This window comes from Botryllus schlosseri, chromosome 9, assembly GCF_051294905.1.
Source record: "Botryllus schlosseri isolate E-star chromosome 9, Bs_hap1, whole genome shotgun sequence".
NCBI classification, from domain to species: Eukaryota; Metazoa; Chordata; class Ascidiacea; order Stolidobranchia; family Styelidae; genus Botryllus; species Botryllus schlosseri.
This window is the reverse complement of record NC_137244.1, coordinates 4,860,047-4,875,418: the sequence shown is the minus strand read 5'-3', so window position 1 is coordinate 4,875,418 and position 15,372 is coordinate 4,860,047. Positions and strand designations below refer to the sequence as shown.

General features: G+C 39.7%; 1 protein-coding gene across 2 annotated transcripts in view; it reads right to left on the bottom strand.

Moving 5' to 3' along the window:
- LOC145446946 (uncharacterized) overlaps positions 1-5,823 on the bottom strand; it is a 156,931-nt gene extending 151,108 nt beyond the window's left edge. Inside the window, exons 1-3 of one of the 2 annotated variants that reach the window (XM_080325346.1) lie at positions 5,067-5,823; positions 4,884-4,946; positions 2,527-2,601 (exon numbers count right to left, since the gene is read on the bottom strand). In XM_080325346.1, the coding sequence (XP_080181472.1) occupies positions 2,527-2,601; positions 4,884-4,946; positions 5,067-5,292 (364 nt within the window). In that variant the 5' untranslated portion in view covers positions 5,293-5,823. The remainder of the gene's footprint in view (positions 1-2,526; positions 2,602-4,883; positions 4,947-5,066) is intronic. The other variant, XM_080325345.1, reaches the window with a different exon arrangement.
- Positions 5,824-15,372: the final 9,549 nt, after the last annotated feature.

The following is a 15,372-nucleotide window of genomic DNA, read 5'->3' as shown; positions in this document are numbered from 1 at the left end:
AATTTTTCGTGATCTACTTACTTATTTTCGCTATTTTGAGTTTGTCAAGTAGAAGTAGTTTAATCCTCCAGTCAGGAAGATAGCCTGAGGAATTTCGGGGCTGTTTTCAAGGAGTATCAACATTTAATTTTCATAAAAGTTGAGTATAGCCCAGAATTTTCGTCGTGCTTCGCGCTCAGTGGATACGGAGTGACCAGTATGATTTCACGAAAGTTTCTAGGAATATAATTTAGGTAGCAGGTCAGCGTGGTTCCGTTCACACCGCATTGTCGCCCTTCGCTCACATGAAATATTTCATCACAGTATATATGACTCATCATAACGTATGAAACTAATGTTTAGCCATCTAGCATTTCCCTATCATATCGTAATCTAGCAGTATATGGTGAATCCTAATTTGGAAAAGTGGAATCTAACTTTTGTTATTTTTAGAGCTGTTTTAGCATACCGCCTTTGAAACTTTCTGGACTAAAGACATATGAAATACATTTTCGGCTTTTATAATTAGTATTTATATTTCACTTTCAACTCCTAGTATCATATATTTTGAGTTATAATTGATATCAGTTCTTTTGTCTGGATAACATACCTGCTGAAGTATAAAAGCAAATGTAGTATAATGCCTTTAATTTCCGGAAATAAACTACTCATTATGGCATTTTTACGATCCACCATATTTTTTATTCACGTTTACTAATCGCGCAAAGTGTTTACTCCGTATCCTATACAACTTCTCCGTATTGCTCTTCGACTAAACTATTGGCCTTATAATATGGGGGAGTGCGCCATACCATGAAATTTTCTAAAACGTGCTGTTCGATTAAACATAGGATTAGCATCGCATTTCCATATCAATACCATCATTTTCATCCCATGATGCGAACGAATGCTTATGCTGTCGAATATTGAATACCTCGTGGCATGTATCAATATGAATTAAGCTCGACACCTTTTCGCATAGCTCAATTTGCACCTTTTGACAACCCATGCGAACGAATTTCGATCGTTCTCACAACTACTTACTTACTTGAGTAGATTCAAAATCGGCCAATTCTACTTCTACTTCAAGTAGATTTAGGTTGTTTATGAAAGAAGTACTTCTACTCGTACTTGAGTAGATTTTTTCGTTGCTACTTCTACTTCTACTTGAGTAGCTTACTTGACTACTTTGACCACCTCTGGCTGAAAGACCATCTCCACGTAATGATTGATTTTATGGCGAAGCCTTATGCCGTTTTCTAAGCGTCTATTGGTCTTGGCAGTGTTTGGGCCATTGCACGCCAAGGTAGTGTGCCCAATTGCAAATTCATATCAGCTGATTCTCCCTCAATGGAATGCTGTTACCATCGCCAAAGCCGTTTTAGTTAGTGAGGAATAGTGATGTTGGCACCGGAGAATAGTTTATTTTCAAACAAAAACAACAATATGTTGAAACTGTAATCAATTTGAGCATTTAAAAATGCTTTACTAAGCATTCTTCCGAAATCTCAAATCAAGTCGCGGGCCGCAAAATATGACCACGCGGGCCGCATGCGGCCCGCGAATCGCGTGTTGGTGACCCCTGAGTTAAAGCATAGCATCTTATGAAATACATCGGAGCCGGAACTACTGTTCATGCGACAAGCTCCAAGTCCGGCTCCGGCTTCGCTTAAAATGCACGGATACGGGGATCCGGCTCCTTGCTCTCGCTCAGGCTCAAAAGCCATGGTCATAACAACCTTGATTTGATCCATAATATAGCACATATATTTATTATAGTGTTAATTAGTCGAGTGGTTCTCGGGCGCGATTCAAGCTATTTCCAATAGTGAAGTCCCAACCCGAAAAGACCGACCTGACTTCGAACTCATACCCCTTGTTTATGCTACCTTCCTTAAAATGTGGGGAGGGGACACCAGACCCAGGCAATTTTCGAGAATGGCCGCTGTAAGAGAAAAGGATAACAACCACTGATCTAGACCATAGTACCGTTACAGCACTTTATCTAAAGCACTGTGATATGCAAGAAAGAGATTTTGAGTTTGTCAATTCGATTTTATACATGTGCAGCAATGAAGTTTCATATCAGTACGCTTGCGATTAATTCGATTCTTAGGACTCGAATATCATGATGCTATTAGACGCTATTAGATGTTACTAGTTATTTGCTATCATTGTCGTCATTTCGGGACCTCCACTGAGTTGAATGACGATTTTCGTCAAATCATCGGTTGATTTTGATCCAGAAAGAAGTGTTCAATCTTCGATTCTCTAAACTTATGGCACACCAAATTATCTTCAATAACTAACTCGCATGAACCATGTTGGACATGGTGGCATATGCTTCTGAAATATTTGCTCTGTAAAGTCACTATATGTACAGTACACAACATATCGACATATTTAGCCTGCCAGTAGGGCTAGTACATTTTATGAGCATGACTTGGTATAATTGCCGCGATAGCATGATTTTAATTATTATTCAGAATGTTTCATGAATTTGGATAAGGAAGACGATCGCCAAACAATAGTTGTTCAAATTCTAACCTGCTTCGGATGTTTCTGCTGCTTCTTCTACTTTCCTTTTCAATTCGGCGATCGTTGGCTTCAATTCTTCCAGTTCTAAAACTCAAATTCTACAATTAATAATATGTGCCTGGGCATTAGATAAAACCTGATTTGTATCGCGGTTTTATCATTGCCGTTCAAATTTGAAATAGTTCAGGTATTGCAAGGAAACATATATCATTGATACACCAATTATGTTCAAAATCGGCATCCCATATCATTAGACGATGCACAGATACTAGCAAAGTCTTGTAAGTATTGCCGGAATCTGGATTTGTCTTATGATCCGCGACAGGGAAGATATAGCTATTCGATGGTGTTAAGATCAACAAAAAACCCTCAAAGATCTAGTTCTTTATCGAATTCAATCCATTCATTGTGGTAAGATTACGGTAATGCCTTCAACGACGTGCCATAGAAATTAGGATTCGATATTTTTTACAATCCGGGAACTGTGTCACAACGATAAATATGTCGCCAAAGTCGTACTTAATCATATACTTAATCTTGTATATGGACATATTTGTCCCATGAAACATACTCGTCGCCACATATCTTTGGTAGGAATATTTTTCTACGTGGTTCAGTTCGTGGGATATATGTGTGCGAGGTGTGTGCATGTAGTTGAAATCTAGTTGCATGAACTTAGATATTGATTGGACTTTTGAATTGGAAACTTGGGGCAATATCAATTGGAACGAAGATATCAGCGTGTTTATTGTCTGTGCGGGTATCTTGAGTTTAGGTGATGGAAATCGTTTATACATAAATTAAATACATAGGGGGTACAGCAATGTTTCTCAACCTTTAGTAACGTGGGGAACACTCACGCTAATCTGAAAGTCGTCACGAACTCCAAATATTCGCTGAGTTATAAAAACGAAAATCTACTAGAGATGTGGTACCGATGAGTCAAAAATTACGAAATGATCTTTGGCCCCCAAATGTTCAGCCGATGTGGGCAGATTTTTTACTGGCGCCACACTTTGATCCAATCTCTTCCTACCGCGGATATATACATGAATATCCGCCTTTTCAAAAATATTTAGTAGCGTTCAAAATTTGATGCTCGAACGTATCATCGGCCCCCACCGGGTGGGTCCAAAGGCACGCGACCAGGGGACCTTTGAGACATACGCTCAAAAACTGAGATGTTCCAAATTTTCCGTCTGTTTACTATAAATTAAGCTACAGCAAGTCAAAGAAGGATGTTTGGTCGCCACCTTAGAAATATAGAATATATATTCACTCAAATGTTGACAGAAAATGACGTATCGATTCAGGGTACATATCTATTGCCCGTAAATCGACATATGTCTTCCAAATAGCTCGTTATAGCAATAAAACCCCATAGGTCAGGTACAGCCTCTCTGTATGTAGGCGTGTTTCTTTTGTAACAAGATCCCTTAGTTGAACTATTTGGTTCATTTGGCTATATTATCATCGACCCCTAAGCTACGAATTTAATAATTAAATTGAAAAAAATCAACTAAATGATGGTATTGAATAAAAAAAAAGATGTGTCGTGATATAGCCTGATACAAGCCCCACACGTCACATTAAACATGATTGCTGGTTTGTTCGCGTTAAAGGTTAGAAAGAAAAATTTATACGTCCATCAAAATTTATTTTATACCCCTCCCCCCCCCAAAAAAAACAGAAACATCTGTCAAAGACCCCATAACTCGCACATGTCAAAGATATTTGCATATGAGGAACGATTCCGCCAGCATGCATCTGTAAACAAATTCGTTGGGTGTAACCATGGGATTATCATGAAGAATTTTACAAGTAGTTTTGGTCCCAGTGTCTCATCGGCACCCCATCTCCGCTATACACGTCAAATATATTACTATAGATTACTCGAGCACAGAATACCAAAAGCTTAGTTGCAAATGAGCTTTTAAATATTGGAGATGGAAATAGAATTTCAGATGGGCGGGACGGGATGTCCATTTCAAGCTCGTACGCCACTGCACATGACGTACCATCACAACTGTCACAATCGACTATCGTTTGGGCTTATAATTGTCTGCAACCAATGATGGACGGGCGGGTGTATCTTCACAAATCCCACCAGTGAGTTGAGTCTGTGTCTTGACTTTCGGGAATTCATGAACTCATTCAGGGAACGCTTAATGTTTCATGGACCACCGTTCAAGAACCAATGGCTTGAAAGATACGGCGTTAGAGGGAGTCAGTCCATCAACAACGATGACAGCAACCGACAGCCTTTGCCTTACATTATTTCTATAATATTGAAACTATTTTAAATATTCCATATCCGTCCATATATCTTACTTAAATATGAATCGCAATACATAGCAAATGCATACCGGATAACAGAGTTGATAGATTTCTCTTCAGTTCAGCGATTGTTGAATTCATTACACTCGTGGCTGTAAAGGAAATATAAGAACTATACTGGTCGTATGCGAGTTGGAATACTTTCATGAAAGACTTTCAATTCGTTATTTTCTCGTGGATGACGTCATTAATTCGGTCGTAGTCCACCCTACCTGGACTACCATTAATCCCAGGTAATCCTCGAATTCCGCGCTCGCCTTTTAAACCCATTGGGCCTGGAGGGCCCCGTAATCTTATGTGATGTTGTTGGGTTTCACCTGGTGCATCATCAGTAAAAACATCCTCGATGTTCTTGCAAACCAAATGTTGTTGGCTACTCGAAACTACGCACCAAAGCAATGCGAAAACAGGAATCAAAATCGAGATGGGTTTCGACATGATGATACAAAGACTAAAAGTTATCTGGAAAACCTAAAAGGTTGAAATCACGGATCTGCAATGACGACCCTGCGAAATAGTTGTTACCACGGAGTGCAGTTAGCCTATACGGTAATTGTCACGTCGACATAATCAATGTTATGTGGTGTGACGGGAGCTTTTTAGACCAGTATCTGCGGAACGTTTTGACAAAACGGCTACCGGAGCCCGCAAGAATATTCGCATAGTTTCCTTCTCCACGTGGCTATAGTTCGCACGTTTCGCAAACTTAGCATTACGCCTCTTGATACGGATGCAATCTATGAATTAGCTGTGAGATATAATTGGTCGAAGTAGTTAAGTAGGCAATTCGAGTAGAAGTAGAAGTAGCGTTGCAGAATTCTACTCAATTACGAGTATAACTAGTGTTTTGCCAATCAAACCCAAACTACTTCAAGTAGAAGTATAATTTGGGGTTTGAAAACTACTTAAGTAAGTGCGCCTAAGCAGTGTTGAAAGCAGTCATAAATGCGCACTCATGGACCGCCAAACCCGGAAATTTACATATACGGACGATGCCGAAGAGCGGTGCATCCCGCCTTCAACAGCATTAGAATTGGAACGTGCCATATAATACAAGTGATACTTTTGCTATAGAAATGTGTTTCCATACCTTTTCACCCCAGTAGCTATTTGGGAAAATGGGACGGTATGACGCCCTCCCTCGTATTTTAAGGCCCGTATGTAATAAGACGATGAATTACACGAGTAAGTTGTATCGGATACTACAATACCGCTTGGTGCGATTAGAAAGGCCACTCAAAAATAGGCTAGAACCTATCATTCCAAACGTTTTGTCAAGCTCTTTTTTGTGTTCAAACTGTCATATGGGCGAATATGCGACATGAAAGAGTGCACACGAACCACGCAGCTCTTGCATAAATGATATTGAGCGATACTTTCGTGCAAATATATTGGTCTCTCTCTCTATTTTATTCGAAGTACTAAATACTTCTACTAGACAAAGTTTAAATTGCCAAGGTTCAGTAAGCCACATAATGTGACGAAGTAGAAGTAGGAGTAGCAAAAATAGATTTGCTTAAGTGAGTATTGAAAGTATAGGAAAACTACTTATGTACTTTGAAAAGTAAAGGTAATTCGTTACTGCCCCCCTCTGGTTAGGACATTATTCTATGTTTCAAACACTGTCGCGATTTTGTTCTATATTTTAAATATGGTGACTTTTCACATCACAGAGTCGTAATTTGCTGCAATTTGCTCATGGCGCTGACAACGCAATGAATGGAAGCGAGGTAAGCTCCGAAACAGCTTCCGAAACAGCTTACTAAACACTCCGAATAAATGATATTTTCAGCTTTTTGTAGGATTTTTTTCTAATCTTCATGCAACTTTTTACTGCAACTTTTATCAAGTATTGCGCAAATGTATTCTTAGTATGATTTTATTCTTTTTATTATCACAACAACCCTACATCTCAATGTTATCTATGACGCATTGATTTGCCAGCTAGAAGTTCAACAACCCCAGCCAAGCACGGCAATACCCGAACTAGAATACAAATGGGCCAAGCGCACAAACAGCAACAGGTTGTGTCTAGTCCTTTAAGGTCAACTTTTGTTGAGATAGGTTAGTTTAGTGGCTCCCAATGTTTTTGGATGTAGGACCCGCATTTCAAACTCCGTACGTAGGTACGTATGGAGCCGGATGTAAATACTCGAGTAGGCTACTCCTAACGAAAATTTAAAGGTAGCTAGTAGTGATGGTGCGAACCTCTGAAAGGTTCAGGTTCGTGTGAACGCGAACCTTTATGAAAGATACTGTGTGACTTTGAACGTGAACCTCATGACATATCGTGACGTCATATTTCTAATTCCAACCCTACATTTCAGTAAAGTGATAGCCTATTATACTAATGTACACGATTCCTAGCGACGACTCGGGACACATAATGTCACAATGCTGAAGTACATATTCACGTTATAAGCGTCGCCAACTGCATCAACTCGGGCAATCAAATGATATATTTAATCCCATAAAATCAAAATCGTCCGTCTCTTTGTCAACAATCTCGACGAGGACTTACAAGGTAATATAAGCTTACGCCTCAACGGTCCAGGATAGACCGGACAATGTATTCAGCGTCTGAGTATTGCTACGTCGGTTGGTTTGTGGTATTCATGGTGTTTGTCGACTACTATGGTCATTTACACCAGGCCAATATTTTTTTTATTTTCCGTAACTGCTGACTTATAGCACGGCCCACCTCTAGGCTTTTGTAAGACACCGCTGACGCGGATGATGTGGCGAGGAGGAGCCTAGGTAAACCTCCAACACTTAGGTATCGGAATTCGGAAGTCGACCTCGGTCGGACTCGAACCCGCACCCATTGGTGTTGCAGCCGCGGATTATACCACTGCGCTATCTCGCCACATCATTGCTACGTTGATATTAAGCGGAGTGTAAAACGGGTTTATATACTTTTTACCGATATTACCCCATTAACAAGCTATACAGCAGTAGCCAACACCCCGTTCCCACGGATTTGGTAATTATGATACATTAAACACATGAAATCAATATTGACCCCGTAAGCCTGCTAGATTTTTTACATCAGATAACGACATCACTTTAATTGACTGGTTGAATAAGCACCATTCGCTGACTACCTACATGTAGTGTATTTCGCTCTTGATGTTGTGTGATTGCGGGTCAAGCTCACAGCAGTGAGTCACTAAATATTCGAGCAAACTTTTGTAATAAAGCAAGTAAAATTTTTGAGATTGTCAAGGTGCATGCTCGTTTAGTGTTGATTTTGTCAGCGTTATGCATATAGTGGCCCGCAGTTTAAATGCAATAAATTTCAACCAAATAAGTCATAATTTAGTGAAAATTGTAATGTATGAAAATAGTTCACAGTGGAGAACCTACCAAAGTAGCTAGCCTACCTCCAGATCACACCGTCCAGCTAATTCAAAGCACGCACAATTGTACAAAGACTTCTATAGATTTTATATCGGTTATTTTAGCATTGACAGACGCAGATTGGCGATTGCTATGCATTGAAATACACTGAAAATGCATATCATTACTACAGCATACTATATATGCCGTTATGTGATAGCTCTTCATCCATTCCAGCACTTAATGCACAAGATTAGACGCTGAGTAATATTGGATTTATTGCAATTTATAATTGACCATGAGCCGCTATTTTGATGCTAGTAAAATTGTGTCGAAATTTACTCTTCACAGTAACGATATATATAGTTCTATGATCAGCAGAACTCAACATATATCCTTGTCTGACGAGTATTCATCCATGCATTTGATGCTAGTCTGCAATAATTCTCTTTCTCCATTTTCAGAGGCGGCCTTGGACGCCTTTTGAAATAACTAATATACCGCATTCATATACAAAATTTCACTATTGCTATTCATCGAAACAAACAATCAAAGTCGTCTATTTTAGTTTTGTGGCATATTTAGGGGTCAATCAGAGCCGCGGTTTGGAATCACTGGCTTAAAATTTGTTAAAATTGTGTGTTTATAAAGTTGCATTCGGTATTTTGCTAGTAAGAAGCCATAACCTTGATGACTGTTGAGATGACAGTCTTAGGCAGGGAAGTTCAACCTGCGGCCTTCCTGAGATTCTTTTGCGGCCCGATAGTCATTTTCACTCCAACTAGTATTTTGAACTTTGAATCTTAGCCTGATTGATATCCAGAGGTGGTCAAAGTAGTCTAGAAAGCTACTCAAGTAGAAGTAGAAGTAGTGAAGAAAAAAATTGCTCAAGTACGAGTAGAAGTACTTCTTCAATAAGCCACCACAAACTACTTGAAGTAGAAGTAGAATTGACTGACTTTAAATCTACTCAAGTAAGTAAGTAGTTTTGAAAACGGTCTTAATTCGTTCGCATGGACTGTCAAAAGCTGCGAATTGGGCTATGCGGCAGGTGCAGAGAGCTTGATTCATATTGATGTTTGCCAGGAGGTATACATTTTCGACAGAATAAGCATTGTTTCGCGTCATGGGATGCAAATTATAGCATTGATATGAAAATGCGATACTAACCCTTTGTTTACTAGATGACCCCATTTTTAGAGAAAATCATGGCATGGCGCCCTACCCCATATTATAAAGCTCCACGTTTAGGCGAAGAGCAATAAGTAGAAGTTCTATCGCTTACGGTTTCAACACTTTGCGCGATTAGTATACGTTAATAACAAATATCGTGGATCGTAAAAGTAATATTTAGTGTAGCTTTATTTTCGGAAAATATTTTCGGAAAATAGAGGCACATAGCGGAACATATATTTAATGTCTTTTGTCAATAAAGCTTCAAAGGTGATCTGCTAAAACAGGTGTAACGTTCAAAAAAGCTGGATTTTCCAGATTAGCAAGACACGTAATGGGCTGCTAGATTACGATATGATAGGTAATTGCTAGATTGCGAAACGGTAGTTTCAAACGTTGTGGTGGGCCATATTTTGCTGTGATGGAATATTTGGTATGGGCGACAATGCCGTGTGAGAGGAACCGAGCAATCCGGTACCTAAATTATATTCACTGATACTTTCGTGAAAACATATTTGTCACTCCATCACTACTATGCACGAAGAGCAACAAAATTTCTGGGCTTTATTTGACTTCTATGAATATTAAATGTTGGTACTCCGTGAAAACAGCCCCGAAATTCCTCTGGCTATCTTTCGTATTAGGGCAGGGGCTGGCAACTTCACTAGCCGGCGGATCGGATATCAAAAAATGAAATACTTGGCGGGCCGGACTCCTGAGTCCTGAAGCTATATATTAATCGAGCATTTATCCACCTATACAAGGATTAATCGTATTTAATGTAAACTTCAAGATTACAGAATAGGAACCAAAACAGTATTCAATGAATATATTAACGTTCTGTATGTTACTTCCGTTACTCTTGAAGCGAATGAGACATCTGTGGTCGATTAAAGTGGAGAAAAGCTCTTTGTACTCTGGTTGCATGGCGGACAGAAAAAAACGTAGAACTAAAGAATACCTAACAATCACTACTATTTGTGTCCATTCTACCTTTAATTATTACACTAAGCCCATAATTTACTTTAAATCTTTAATCGATATATCCGGCTTAAAGCAAGGCATGATACTTCAGGGAAAATGGAAAGGCCCTTTATGACGTAACATAACATGCTCGTCACGAAAAAAGTAAAAATAACCTATAGCAGTGGCTTTCGAACTTTTCTAGACACGCCCCCTTTATGATAGTGAAAATTTTCGCGCCTCCCCTTATTGTGATATCACAAAATATCAGAAATATCAACCATAATGCTGGAAGTTCGAGAGGATAGTTTGATGGTGTGGACGGTTGTGGCTGTTGATGAGATAGTTGTCGGATATGAAATTCATGCCATACACAAAGCAGTAACTAGGAGGAGGATGTGAATCACGCGGAGCGCGAAAATCATCAGTAGACTGCGGCTTCGCGCCCCCTCGAGATGCTTTGACGCTCCCAAGGACAGCGCGCCCCCCAGTTTGAAAACCACTAACCTACAGTCACTGTATCATGGGAAGTAGTAAGCATAGTGAGTGATTACCGTAGATTGTGATTGCGGTCCACATCATCATGTAAGACCGGAAACGGTATTCGGGCCATTCAAAATCCCTTCGCGGGCTGGATCCAGCCCGCGGGCCGTATGTTGCCCGCCCCTGTACTAAGAGAACAAACTACTTATACTTGACCAGAGGTGGTCAAAGTAGTCAAGAAAGCTACTCAAGTAGAAGTAGAAGTAGCGACGAAGAGTGCGGGTAGAAGTACTTCTTCCATAAGCAATCTCAAACTACTTGAAGTAGAAGTAGAATTGACTGACTTTAAAAGTACTCAAGTAAGTAAGTAGTTGAGAAAACGATCCTAAATCGTTAACATGGATTGTAAAAAGGTGCAAATTGAGCTATGCGAAAGGTGACGAGCTTGATTCATATTGATGCATACCAACAGGTATCCAATTTTCGATGTATTTTCCGGAAATTAAAGGCATTATCACACTTGCATTTATACTTCAACACGTATGTTATCCAGACAAAAGAACTGATATTAATTATAACTCAAAGTATATGATACTGGGAATTAAAAGTAAAATGTAAATACTACTTCTAAAAGTGGAATATGTATTTCATGCCTTTAGTCAGCGTTGTAATGACTCGAGTCATGACTCGACTCCAGTCAGACTCGAGTCACGATTTTTTGGTGACTTGACTTGACTCGAGTCATTTTCTTGAAAATGAAAAATGACTCGACTCGACTCGACTCAATTTGTGTATTGACTCGACTTGTACTCAAGTCATTGCGCATGACTCGGAGTCCTAGTCTCGGACCAAGTCATATGACTCGAGACTGGGTCTACCAAGACAGGCATTTCATTGTAATTTTGAAGAATGGTAAAGTTATCACACTATAATTATTTTGTCTATCAGTACTAATACTTGAAAATGCTACCAGAAAGGAAAATTAGCATATTATAAATGCGAACCATTCGATATCACCAAACAGAGTAATAAAAAGTGGGTTTAACAAGACTTTAACTGGAAACAGAGCGGTCAACACAATGACTTGGACTAGGACTCGAGTCAAAACACTATGACTCGGACCCGACACTCTACTCCGTGACTTGGACTCGGACTTGACTCGGTACTGAATTGAAAATGACTCGACATGACTCGAGTCAAAACTATACAAGTGAGATTGACTTGTGACTCGGAACCTTGTGACTTGGTTACAACCCTGCCTTTAGTCCAGAAAGTTTCAAAGGTGATATGCTAAAACAGCTCTAAAACTAAATTCAGAGTCCACTTTTCCTGATTAGGACACGCCATGGACATGCTAGATTACGATATGACAAGTAAATGCTAGATTGCGAAACATCAGTTTCAAACGTCATGAGGAGCCATATATACTGTGATGAATTATTTCATATGGGCGAAGGACGACAATGTGGTGTAAACGGAACCACGTCAACCCGCGACCTAAATTATATTCACCGATACTTTCGTGAAATCATACTGGTCACTCCGTATCCGCTGCGCGCGAAGCGCGACGAGAATTCTTCGCTTTACTCAACTTTTATGAAAATTAAATGTTGATACTCCGTGAAGACAGTCCCGAAATTTCTCAGGCTATCTTCCTGATTGGAAGATTGAACTACTTCTACTTGGCAAACTGAAAATAGCGAAAAGTAAGTAAGTAGATCACCAAATATTACGAAGTAGAAGTAGAAGTAGCGAAAATCAGATATACTTGAGTAAGTGCCAGAAGTAAAGACAAACTACTTGAGTACTTCAGAAAAGTTGAAGTACTTCGTTACTGACCACCTCTGTACTTGACAAACTGAAAATAACGAAAAGCAGGTAAGTAGATCACAAAATATTAAGAAGTCGAAGTTGAAGTAAAAAAAATCAGATCAACTTGAGTAAGTACCAGAAGTAGAGGAAAACTACTTTGATACTTCCAAAAAGTAGAAATACTTCGTTACCGACCAGTGACCACCTCTGTTGAAATCACCGGACAGCTTTTAGGGGTGCAGTAACAGTATAGTATTGGAGCTGTTACCATCCTCGTTCGCTTTTACTCATGCTTGAGTGAAGAGAGATTGTTGCAGAATAAGGCTCCCAAAACTGATTGAATGACACTGGAGTGCTAGTTGTCAGTTAGAGCAGTGGTTCTCAACCTTATTGCCCTTTCGGACCGGTAGAATTTCAAAATATATTTGGCGGACCGATGAATTTCAAAAATTGAAATTGACAAAAAATACAATGTATGCAACCGATTTTTTGCAAGTATATGGTGCAAGAGAGTGACATTTCGAAGATGTTGATCGTAATTATATTCATGACGGCATCCATGTCATTTTACGGTAGTAAGTCTGCTGAGTCGAGGTAAAATTGCCTTGCGTAGATAAACGTGCTACCGCCGAGAGTTCTTCACAGTCTTTCGCGCCGAAGGCCTTGGATTTAACCGAGTATGCCAACTCGAATAATATTCTACTCTTCAACAAAATCGAAAAGAGAAGTGTTCCGAAGTAGAACCAAGCATCTTGTCGTGCTACCTTGCTCATTGCCCACATACCACCAGACAAATACAATGCACCGCACGAAAACACCTGACAACTGCTATACTTGGCCGAGCCATCCACAAAATTAGCGCCGAAAGAGCACTCCGTCAAACCACCCAACAAAAATCGTTGGTCTTAGGCCCCCACAGTTGGATGGCTGTTTTCACTAGAACTTGTGAGCACATTCATTCTACTCGGTGTCGGCAGAAAGTTTATCTCACCTAATCGCGCAAAGCGCGAACATTTTTTATAATTCGTGACAGAATCGGTCAATAATATTGGCAATTGCATATACTTTGTTACAAATTTTTTATCTCCTATTAATCATTAGATTTTCCGGTAGAGCTGCGAAAGTTGTCGTCTTGCACAATTTAGGGCACGTTAAACAATTAAACATATTCGGATGGGCTTGTTCGAATACGTATTTCGTTACAAGTCATTGTTTCCATTAAAATGGTGAATTGATGTTGAAATCGCCCTAGCGTACTAAACTAAAAGACGCACCCAATTCCAAATTGGTATTTATTCACTGGCAAATAATTTTTCTCAGTGGTATGGTATTTTTCCTATGGTGTACGGGTTCGCAGGACAGGGAGATTCAGCGCCAGACATTTAGGCGCCTAAGGACAATTGGACATAAATATATCGAAGTTTTCGGTCTGCGAAGGGCAGTCATTTCCGGCCAAGGTTTATCTCGCTGCTGAATTTTTGGCACACTTTTCAGAGTACCATGTTGGCCTAAACTTCATTAGGTGTTGGTTCGTAGTAGCCCGGTGATGGCTGACGCCGAAATGCCTATTTCTATAAATTATGCGTATTTCTTGGGGGTATTGAACATAGTAATCAAGACATTTAGTGACGCTAAAAAATTTGAAAAATGTAGGATATAGTTTTAGTAAAAATACTCGATAATACTAGTTCATCCACGAAATAATTTTGGGCCTCTTTCAAACTCGGTCCCTCGACGAATGATCGCGCAAACTGCGCGGTTTAGCGAGTTAGCTCCTACTTGTCGCTCGCGAGTCCTCAAATGACACGGCTTGAACATCATGTCAAATCGAGCTTGATTCCAGATCTAATGTTTCATTTGTTTTATCAATGGACAAGCCTTCAACATATTGCATCTTGAAATTAAGGTATAAAATTGTAATATACCTGGTGGACCGGTACCGGACCGCGGACCCGCGGTTGAGAACCACTGAGTTAGAGCACCTGATTTCATAGTGCAGCGTTGATTGTTCATAAATGCAACTTTTACTGCTGCTTTTGTTAAAATTAAGTGCAATTTTCTCACGATTTTAGTGCAACAAAAACTTGTCCCACCTATGACGTCATGACGACTCACGCACGTGTTAAACATGTTTGTTTTAAATTGATTTTTGATTTAAATGCAACCCTAATCATACGTTACAATGAAAGGTCTCATCTCGCGACACCAGGAGTGAATATATCCTGCTTCAAATATACGCAATTACCCTGACATAAGCGGAAGATGAGCATCCAACTAAAATGTAATTAGCTCACCCGAATACCTCAGTCCTTCCAGCCATAGACTCGTACTATAACTGCAAGATCGCTACTGCGGCGTCTAATATAGCTCGACAGGGAAGGTATAGCATGTCAGTTTTTGGCGTATGAATAGAATTACTTGTGTTCCATTATTAAGACCCAGAAACGTGATAGAGAATTGCGCCATTGATCTTTGAAGTAGCCTGGTAACTCCGCACGAATGTTATCACATGGCTAATTGCAGAAAACAATGGTCCTTATATATCTCGAGGTCAGTCCACCTACATGAAGAACAATATGCGACCACAAGAAATTTCAAGAGTGTTGTTGTGCGTCAATTCTCACGATATCGTTGTTTTGATTGTTCAATGTTCATAAACCAGACCCCCATAGCGCCATGGAAGTCGACTTTGTGAAACACGTAACAATGAACAAGCGATTGAGCTGACGTAATGCTTCGCAGTAGCAC